Here is an 11128-nt window from a genome sequence, read left to right on the forward strand (position 1 = left end):
ATGCGTATGTGTGTCTGTGTGTGTGTGTGTGTGTGTGTGCGTGTCTGTGTGTGTGTCCGCGTGTCCGTGTGTGTGTGTGTCCGCATGTGTGTGTGTGTCCGCGTGTGTGTCCGCGCGTGTGTGTGTGTGTGTGTGTGTGCATGCGTGTGTGTCCGCGTGTTTGTGTGGGTGTGTGTGTGGGTGTGCGCGCGTGTGAGTGTGGGTGTGCGCGCGCGTGTGGGTGTGGGTGTTTGGGTGTGCGCGCCCGTGTTTGTGTGGGTGTGTGTGTGGGTGTGCGCGCACGTGTTTGTGGGTGTGTGTGTGTTTGGGTGTGCGCGTGCGTGTTTGTGTGGGTGTGGGTGTGGGTGTTTGGGTGTGCGCGCGCGTGTTTGTGTGGGTGTGGGTGTGGGTGTTTGGGTGTGCGCGCGCGTGTTTGTGTGGGTGTGGGTGTGGGTGTTTGGGTGTGCGCGTGCGTGTTTGTGTGGGTGTGTGTCGCTGGACAGAGTCAGCTGTTGTGTTGTCATGTCAGCTCAGCTGGTTAAAAGTAGTTAATGGCCCTGTTCTTGCATGTTCCTGTCTATGAGGACAGTCACCCACTGAATATCCCCCCCTCCCTCTCTCGCCGTCTCTCTCTCTCTCCCTTTCCACCCTCTCTCTCTCTGCCCCTCCCCCTTTCTCTCTCTCTCTCTCTCTCTCTCTCTCTCTCTCTCTCTCTCTCTCTCTCTCTGTCAGTCTTGTTTTAACTGATGTCTTGTTTGGAAATGAGGAAGTGAAGGAAACCGAGAGGACCCATTTCCTGCTCCTAGACGGAATTTATTCCACACAAGGAGTCACACCCAACCTCCATTTATTTTCATCTGAGTTACAGCACGCGGGTCTTTCTCTGACCTCAGCCCTCCTCAGTAGTGAATGTTCACTAGGCGCTGTGTCGGTCTGTCCACCTCTTAGTAGTATCGATCCCCTCCCAGCACCTGCTCAGACATGCCTGCTGGATCTGATTGTCGTGTAGCTCCGCCTACAAGGGGTGGGACTATGGATCGATGGGCGCATAACTGCGGTAGCCACGGCAACGGCACCACCACACGCTAATGAGTAATGCATGGGCCTCATCTTCACTCCATTATGACTAAAGGGGACATCGACTATCCAGGACGTGCTCCGCCGGGCAGAGGGGGACGTGGGTTGTCCTTGCGGGGCTCCTGTCTCTGGGACGGTCCGGGGCGACGGGACCGGAAGCAGGCAGGGTGCGAGAGAGCTAACGGAGTGTTATTGTTGTGGCTGATTTTAGCATCGAGCTGATGAAAAGCCCTGATTACTGAGAGCGCCGTCGAAGGGGCAATGAGGCACTCGTATGCACAGCTGGAGGGTGGGGTATGGGGCACCGTCTGAAGCACGCAGGGCGGCGTTTCAAATCATCAGTGTCTGGAGACACCAAGCCTCTCCAGGCTTGTCGACTTCTGGTCTAATCGCACGCGAGAAGCATCTGATCTGGGTGGTGGGTGTGGAGGGGCTCCGCTAGTGGTGGTGTGTTGTCAACGCCGATGCGTCCAGTGACGTGATCTGGTCTGTGTCTCTGTGTCTTCTCCACACAGGAATCATCTCAACGTTCCTTCACGTGCACCCATTCGGGGCCAGCATCGAATACATCTGCTCCTACTTACAGCGCCTGGACACCAAGGTACCCACCCCCCAAAACACCCCTTCAACCCTTTACATGTCATATTTAGCAAACACTCCCGTCTAGAGCGACTCTGTAGCCTGGAACACATATTCTCTAAACACAGCTACAGCTCCCTGAGGATCACACATACGTCCTCTAATATCCGTTGTGCCAGACCGTAGCCAGAATGAGCTCTCTGCACAGGTCCAGGGGGCGTGGCTGAAGGATGGGTAATAGACAGGTCCAGGGGGCGTGGCTGAGGGGTGGGTAATAGTGAGTGTGGGTAAGAGTGTCGGGCAGGGAGCCACACCCCCCAGGAATGACCTGGCCTGTCAGATGCAATCAGACTCTTCTGAACTCATCCACACAGTGAAATCAAATCCAGAGCTCAAGACAGCTGGGTAAAGACTTAATGCGCCCCCCCCCACACACACACACACACACACACACACACACACACACTTCACAGAGGGTTTGCTGCCGATCATCCTGGCATCCCACTGGAGAGTAAATACCGCACCCATTATGCATATGGAGCTCCTACAGTGGGTAGAGCCGTCATGCCAGGCTGGATCCCACACGTTCATATACACATTCATAATTAGATATGTTCTCTCTCTTTCTCTCTCCCTCTCTTACTTTTCTCTTCTCCACATCCTGTCTTGTTGTGATGGTTGCCTTGCTTATTGTAAAAGCCCCTTAAATCCCTGACCGTGAAACAGTGTGTAATGTCACCTTGCCCTCGGTAATGTCACGTGGCCTGGTCAGGCCTCCCTCCTCCGGCCCACTAAAATATCCCTCATATGCCACTCTCAGTCTCTCTCTCCCTCTCACAGCTGTGGAGGTTCTCCCACACACACACACACACACACACACTTCTCACACACTTTTTCAGCCCTCAAGCTTATCAGCAGAAGCCACGGTCACCAGCAGAATACACTGATGAAGCCTCAACAGCATAGCGTTCCCGTCTCCTGCTCTGCCTTCATCCTGGGCCTGTGATTAGTGTTTAAGAACGGCCAAAGTCATGTGATTACTTCTATAGAATGGGCAGAGTCATATGATTAGGGTTTTAGAATGGCCAAAGTCATGTGATTAGTTCTATAGAATGGGCAGAGTCATGTGATTAGTGCTATAGAATGGGCAGAGTCATGTGATTAGTGCTGTAGAATGGGCAGAGTCATGTGATTAGTGCTGTAGAATGGGCAGAGTCATGTGATTAGTGCTATAGAATGGGCAGAGTCATGTGATTAGTGCTGTAGAATGGGCAGAGTCATGTGATTAGTGCTGTAGAATGGGCAGAGTCATGTGATTAGTGCTGTAGAATGGGCAGAGTCATGTGATTAGTGCTGTAGAATGGGCAGAGTCATGTGATTAGTGCTGTAGAATGAGCAAAGCACTGTTATCAGTAGTCTGGAACAGCTGAATCGCTGTGATTAGTATTCAGTAACGACTCAAGCCGTGTGATTAGTGTCTCAGAACCACCTAACCCACACGTAGGCCGCAGCACGTGACCACACCAGGACGCCTGATGTGAAAAGCTGCGCTGTTTTGTCATTGCTCTCCTCCACCCAGATCAGCACGACGGAGGTGGAGACGCTGCTGGCGCGGCTACCCTGCACCTTCAGACAGGAGCTGACGGGCGTGGGCGCCAGCCTGGAGAAGCGCTGGAAGTTCTGCGGCTTTGAGGGAATCAAGACGGCGTAGGGACGTGCCGCACGGGTTTGGCCCACAGAGAGGAGGCCAAACGCCAGCTCCCTCCATGCCCGAGGAGCTCCGGGGAACCGGTGCAACTCAGAGAGGAGCGCCAGCCCTCAGGCCGGCCGGACGCAGCCTCTGGTGCACGAGCGCTTTAAAACTGAGTGAATGCACGGACACGTGTGTGTAAGTGTGTGTGTGCGTGCCATGTGGATAGACTGTCTCAAGTCTCTCATACACAACAGCTGTGGCCCGCCGTGCCGCGGGGACTGCACTCATCAGGACAGATCAGGCTGAACTGGGGACAAAACTCAACATCCTTTTCCCTTTTTTTCTCTCATTTTACTCTTGATTTTTAAAGAAAAAGATAAAGGAAATGAATATATTTCTGTTTCTTTCTGTATAGGTTGCTAACAGCTATGTAGAATGTTTTTGTTCATATCAACTCTGTAAATGTTTGAATAACTTGCTATTTTTAAATAAAAAAAGTCTGAGGAAATCCTACAAATCAAGGCAGTTTCAGTCGCACATCTACCACTTGGAGCACTGTATGCAAATCAGTGTGCTGTTCAGAGGATCATTTTTTCTCTCCTCTCCTCTCCTCTCCTCTCCTCTCCTCTCCTCTCCTCTCCTCTCCTCTCCTCTCCTCTCCTCTCCTCTCTTCTCTTCTCTTCTCCTCTCCTCTCCTCTCTTCTCTTCTCCTCTCCACTCCTCTCTTCCCTTCTCTTCTCTTCTCCTCTCCTCTCCTCTCTTCTCCTCTTCTTTCTTTCTTTCCTTCTCTCTTTGATCTGACTTTTGCTCACATGTGTGTTGAGAGTGTACCAAACCTTCACTGGCTGCCACATTTGTTATTTTGGTTGGCTGGTTATTTACTTGTTTGGTTATGGGTTTTTTTTCCTCCTAATGTCCTGAACTAATGTCTGATTAATGTCCTGCTTGTCTTTTGTGTGTTTGAGCTTTTATGTTCATACTGGATTGTTTGTCATCTTTATTACTGACACATCTTGCTTCACAACTTGATGGGTCAGGGCGTGACACAGTAAAACAGGACGGGGCATGACAGTGGAACAGGGCGGGGCATAACAGGGCAGGAGGGGTAGTAGAGGCCCGCTGTATGTCAGGGTAAGCTCTGCTAACAGCCTCTGTTTTGTCCCACACCCAAGCCCTCGTCAGCACTCATGGGGCCTCTGGGTCCTCACATCCACCTCCGCCTCCACCTTGTGTGGGTGATATGGTCCAACCCTTCCATACACCCAAAGGAAGGCAGCTGCAACACCTATAGGAGTGAGGCCAAGTGTGATGTTTGTTGGGTTTGAGGGAGGACAGCGTGTTGTGTTTGACCGGGAACACGTGTGTTGGAGCGAGGACGTGTGTCGTGTGTTGGATCGGTGATCCGGCTGTTGTGTTGGAATGAAGACACGTGTGTTGTTTTCAATCGAGGACATGTGCTTTGTTGGAGCGAGGACACGTGTGTTGTCGATCAAGGACACGTTGCATTGGAGCGAGGACACGTGTGTTGTTTTCAATCAAGGACACAGGTATTTTTTCTGATCAAGGACCCACATGTTGTTTTCGATCCAGATCACGCTTGTTGCATTGTCCTTGCTCCTTTTTCCATCCTATTGCTTTGGCTGAACAGACGCCCCGTGGACCGATGTCCTCACAGAGTGGACGAGAGCATGGACTCTGTCCTGTACGTCTCGCTGCGAGTGACAGATGATGGCACTCCTCTTGCCAAGGGGCACAGAGACGCTCCAGAACACCATTATTTAAGTCCAGCGGCAGCTGCCTTGTCTCAACTGTCATCGCACTCTCACTCACTCTAATTATCACTCTCTCTAGTCTCTCCATCTTTTTCTCTGTCTCTCTTTCACTCGGTCCCTGTCTTCTGTGTGTTGTTTGTGATTCCGAGTGTCGGAAGAGTCTTTTCTTTTCCTGAGCATCACACAGAGCTGTAAACATGGACTAATTAGATCTCACTGCGTTCCCCTTGAGATGTGTTTTCCGTTTGGTGTTGTACACCCGGTTCAGCACCGCCAGGACTTCCCTCATTAATTCCGTGCGAGGCAGACGTGGGTTCCGCCTTGTTCACGCGGGCTGTGGTTTCTCCGGGTGAGGCTGCTCTGAGAGGCCACAGCCTGGTTTTTGCCTGAGGTGATTTAGAGAACTTCTCTCCTCAAGCCCCTGCAGGTCACACCCTAATTCCCTCACTTACAGTTCGAGCGCCTGTGCATGCTGAGGGCTTTCTGTCCGCTTAGGTAACGGAGAGAGAGCCCAGTAGACATGTAATCCTCCCCCAGCAAACCAGATTTTTCTTATAATCTTAAAATTTGAGGCATTTCAGATCATCTTGTGTTTACCTGGACATTCGTGAACAGCACCCCTCCTGGGTGATTGGAAGAGACAACAGTGATTGGCTAATAGTTCTTTCTGTGTGTGTGTGTGTGTGTGTGTGTGTGTGTGTGTGTGTGTGTGCGAACATTGTTCTTTTTACCCCTCAGACTGAAATCTCCTCATTCCTCTTCACGTAGTCAGAGCCTATGATGAAAAACGCCCGTCTGTTTAAGGCTGTACCCGGAGGGGTTGTGGACACTCGCCACTTTCATAGTAATGTATCACTGACAACAGATTGGTGCCAAAGCATTGCAGCACACTCGCATCTGTAGCAGTTCAAGAGCTCCCCCTGTTGGCCGGCGAGGGCGGTGCTGAGAGTATCCATGTGTGCCTCGTCTTTTATGCAAACCAGTAGCAGCGATTCATACTGAAAGTCCTTCTATGGCTCTGACATTAGGAGCTCTGTCGTTCCATTGGCCCGGGAGGCGTTGCTTAGAACGTTCATTTGTGCATGTGCAAAGATGTGTGAAATCCACATTTGCTCCAGGACATGTGCGGCCCGTACGGAGTAGGCCTCCCGAGACTTAACCCAGCAGATTCCCACAAGAGAGTCCAAGGGGAAGACTCGTACTCTGGTCCAGTTAAACCTTGCCCTCTCCACAGCAGGCATGCCCCGTCACACCCTGTCACGCCCCGTCACACCCCTGGTCCTTTAGTTTAGAAGGAACTTTGTGAGCCTTCAAGGTGGGCACGTGAACCCAAGGTTTGTTTATTACCCTTGCTGAAATATCAACCTAGTCCTCCCAAGGATATCTTCGTCTTATTTGCTGTGGTCTCTTGCAGAAACACCTTAAGCACCATTCAAATCGTCATCGAGACCTCATCTACGGACTACGCTATTAGATCTGCGTGGTGCTGGCAGACAAAAGTTTGTTGATCACTAGACCTTCTCCCCGAAACACTACACTTTTTTTTCCCCTTTTTTTGTTATTGAAATACCACCTATCTTTTACCACATACTTCAGCCTAAAAAACACCTCACATTATTAAGAACGTGGGTAGCATATGTTAAAGGCAAGTTCGGATGTTTACGACGAGGCGACAGTTCATCTTGTGTTCACTAAACATACTCACAGAATAACACACACACTCCTCAACCATGGCACACAAAACCTTTGAGCGAAGCTGACTGGCACTATCACCTCTGCCACACGCTCTGTACCACGGTCGCCATCGCCTTCTCCCCATCTGTCTCTGATGAGTTTTGATTACCGACCGCGTTTCCCAACAAATGATCTGGAGGGTGTGTGGATGCCAAATACTCCATGACCGCATAAGAGCTCCTGGTGAATGCTCAGATGACTCGTTGCTAGGGCAAGCCGTCGTTACGGTGGCCCCTTGTTAAAGCGACCCTCGCGTCCATGTGTTTCGTCTGCCATGAAAACATCGGAAGTGACATCCCTGTCGGAGGTGACATCCCAACATCCCTGTTGATGTGGGGAATGTAATTGCATTAACACAATACGCTCACCCACCCCTTTATTAGAAAGGTCTGGTAGGTGTAAGTTTTGAAGCCTGTGGCCGCCTGGTAGCGTCCGTGCGTCTTGTGTTAGCCGTCCTCTACCCCTTAATCAGGTTCTGACCACAGTATCACTGAGAGGTTCGAGGCAGGTTGTCTAATAAAGTGGCTGAGTGCGCCGTGGGAGTGAATCTCCCGTGTTTCTCCTGACTGACGTGTCTGAATGAACGGAGCAAAAAGCAATTTGGAGAAAGTGAGATCCAGCCTGCAGCTGGCTGGGTGTGACTTCCTCGAGATATTGCCAATCTCTTCGGCTGCGTGAGAAATCTGTGGGCTTGAGCCGGAGCTTACGTTGGCCCCCCATCCTGTGCAGCCGCCCACAGCCTGGAGGCTAGCGGCAGCTGAGACCCGTGAGCCCCGGGCCGATGGTGGGGGGATGAAGGGATGAGCTGAGCTCCTGGAGCATGGAACAGCACGGGGCCTGTGGCTTTGGCACCACCTTCCCACCTACCCCCGCCCCCTACCCCCGCCCCCCAGCCAGAGAAGTCATCCGCCCTGCCCTCAGGGCCCTCTCGTAATGAGGCAGATCAGCAGTATGGATCCTTGTTCTCCCATCATCATTCCTCTATCACTCTTTAACTCATTGCCTGACATTATCGCTCCCTCACTCTCGGTCTAGTCGTTTCTCTTTCTCCACACTCTTTTGTTCTTCTGACTTTTTCTTTTGTTTTCTCTCTTTTGCTCCTCTTCTATTTTCTCATCTCTCTCTCTCTCCGTTTCTCTCTCTTCCCTCGTCTCCTCTCTCTTCTTCATCTTCCTTCACCATGGAAACCCAGCAGGATATGTGGTGTGTATGGTTGCGGTCCAACCATCAGGCACCGTGTATCACGTATCTGGCTGGAAATTGATAGGAACGTTCAGATTCAGGTCATTGATCGCCTGCATTCAGCAAATTTCCCAGCTCAGTAAAGTGAGACCACTTAAATGATTTTCCAGCCAGTTTATGTACGGCCCCTGGCGGGCACTTGGGTGTGTCATCAAGGCAGAAGATGAACTCAGAGCTACAGCAGGATGGGGGCGGAGCCACAGCTGGATGGGGCGGATCCACAGCAGGAAGGAGCGGAGCTCTCTTATCTCACCCAGATAAGAGACTGTGTGGTCCCCCTTTGCACTACAGGGCACCGCGCAGGACACACAAGCTGATCGGCAGTGGGTGGAGGTATTCACATTCTTCACAGTGTACTACTGCAACACAGTGCAGTTTGTACACGATGCAGCTGCGTGTGGTCACCTGTTCTTCAACGTACAGGCTCTGTTCTTCTGTGACCTCACTGCAAACCTCCGTTATGTCCTTGACACTCCCTGACATGACGCATATACTGTGATGAAGGCCAGCGTGTGCACTGGAGTGTTACAGTATGTCAAAACTTTGCATCCTTGGGCCAGTCATGGTCTTCAGCTTCAGGTCAGACTACAGCGTTGACTAGTTACTGTGTGTCAGCAGAGGTCACTACAGCCCCGTTTTGGGGAAAAAATTTTAAAAAAATAAATGATGTGCCTCATAACAAACACATGGCCAGCGCCACTCTGAATCAAAATGTAATGTAGGATTTATCCACATAACATGCACATATTAGCTGTGCTATGACTCTTCCTTCTCTAATATCATTATGTTGTATTTTTAAGAGACTGCAATATCAAAGCCAAACTTACAGTTTTGTATTTGTTTGAAACTGAAACTAAGGCCCTTTTGTATTGTACCTGGGTGGGGTCCTCAGCAGAATATGGATTGTGCACTCACCAGCCACATTATTAGGTCCATTAGTACTGGGCTTGACTCCCTTTTGCCTTCAGAACTGCCTTATTTTTTCATGGCTTAAATTCAACCAGGTGCTGAAAATATGAATCAGAGTTTTAATCCATACTGACATGATAACACCACACAGCTGCTGCATGTTCAAGAAACTAGTTAGAGAAGATTTAAGACTTTATCCTGTTGGGAGGAACCATCAGAGGATGGGTACACTGTGGTCATAAAGGGATGGACATTGTTAGCCTCAGTACGCAGCTAGGCTGTCATGCTTAAACGGTACTCAGCTAGGCTGTGGCGTTTAAACGATACTAAGCTAGGCTGTGGTGTTTAAATGATGCACAGCTGGTATTAAGGGGCCAAGAAAATGTCCCCCACACCATTACATCACCACCAGCCTGAACCGTTGATACAAGGCAGGATGGATCCACTCTTTCATGTTGATTATACCAAATTCTGACCAGAAATCGAGAGTCATCAGACCAGGCAACATTTTTCCAGTCTTCTGCTGTCCAATTTTTGGTGATTCAAGGTTCAACGTGTTGTGCATTCAGAGATGCTCTTCTGTACACCTCAGCTGTAACAAGAGGTTATGTGAGTTACTGTTGCCTTTCTTTCAGCTCAAACCAGTCTGGCCATTCTCCTCTGACCTCTGGTGTCAACAAGGCATTTTCACCCAGAGAACCACCACACAATGGACAGCTTCTATTTTCTCTGTAAACCCTTGTGGGTTGTGTGTGAAAATCCCAGTAGTTCAGAAGTTCAGTAGATCAGCAGTTTCTGAAACACTCAGACCAGCCCATGCCAGCTATGCGACATTTATAGTCTCTTAAATCACCTTTCATCCCCATTCTGATGGCAGTTGCTGCAATGTGATTGGCTGACTTAGATATATGAGCTGTATGAGGTGTACCAGGTGTACCTAATAAAGTGGGCGATGTGTGTGTGTGTGTGTGTGTGTGTGTGTGTGTGTGTGTGTGTAGACATGTACAATTACACAATATATTTTTGTAAATTTATATGAAAAAACGTTTTCTGTTGGTACATCTAATGAATTAATTTGTAAGATAAAACCTTTCCCAAATTTTATTTCTCTAGGAAATAAATTTATGCATAATCCATTAGATTAAAACTCCTTTATTACTATTAAAACCATGCATTCAGTCAGGTGTGTCCAAACTTCTTACTGTACGCTTCACCACATGAGAGCTGTTGGCTGGAGAGATGTTGGTGGCAGACTACTGAACCCAGCAGGGACACTGTGACATGGGGAAAAGCCCAGCAACAATGCTATATGTGGTGCACAGTTATCGGCACAACACCTGCACGGCACAACACCTGAGCTGCACCACACCTGCATGGCACAACACCTGAGCTGCACAACACCTGAGCTGCACAACACCTGCACGGCACAACACCTGAGCTGCACCACACCTGCATGGCACAACACCTGAGCTGCACAACACCTGAGCTGCACAACACCTGCATGGCACAACACCTGAGCAGCACAACACCTGAGCAGCACAACACCTGAGCAGCACAACACCCGAGCAGCACAACACCTGCATGGCACAACACCTGCATGGCACAATACCTGAGCAGCACAACACCTGCATGGCACAACACCTGCATGGCACAACACCTGAGCAGCACAGCACAACACCTGAGCAGCACAGCACAACACCTGAGCAGCACAGCACCTGAGCAGCACAGCACCTGAGCAGCACAACACCTGAGCAGCACAACACCTGCCTCCATGTCAGTGTCACTGCTGGAGAATGTTGAGAATTTGGTTGTCCACCCAAAATAAGGGCCAGCCAGAAACTGAGCAGTTATGAAGGCTGAAATTTGTGAACAGACACAGCCGGGTTGTAGCCTGTATTTGTACAGCTTTCAAAAGCACCTATAAGATAAATATACCTGATAAAGTTCCCTGTGAGTGTAGGTGCAAATTGGGTGTTTCTAATAAAGTGAGAGGAAAGTGTGTAGAACCTCTGTAGCTCAAGGGGTAAACAACAGACTAGAATTGAACACATGGATATTAAAAACAGTAGTAAATTGGGGCACCTTTGCTTTGGGGTGGATCTTCCTGGAATTCTGTAACACAACCATGTTTGAACAGATTGGA

At 49.8% G+C, this 11128-nt stretch overlaps 1 protein-coding gene across 7 annotated transcripts in view; it reads left to right on the plus strand.

The window, feature by feature from the left end:
• The window catches only part of enox2 (ecto-NOX disulfide-thiol exchanger 2), a 154864-nt gene extending 151028 nt beyond the window's left edge, over positions 1-3836 (plus strand). For 6 of the 7 annotated variants that reach the window (XM_035536030.1, XM_035536040.1, XM_035536031.1 and 3 more), the window contains 2 exons: positions 1572-1657; positions 3215-3836. In XM_035536030.1, the coding sequence (XP_035391923.1) occupies positions 1572-1657; positions 3215-3346 (218 nt within the window). In that variant the 3' untranslated portion in view covers positions 3347-3836. Of the gene's footprint in view, positions 1-1571; positions 1658-2334; positions 3172-3214 lie in introns of those variants that run through there. The other variant, XM_035536036.1, reaches the window with a different exon arrangement.
• The last annotated feature ends 7292 nt before the right edge of the window (positions 3837-11128 follow it).

Source organism: Electrophorus electricus, chromosome 2, assembly GCF_013358815.1.
Source record: "Electrophorus electricus isolate fEleEle1 chromosome 2, fEleEle1.pri, whole genome shotgun sequence".
NCBI classification, from domain to species: Eukaryota; Metazoa; Chordata; class Actinopteri; order Gymnotiformes; family Gymnotidae; genus Electrophorus; species Electrophorus electricus.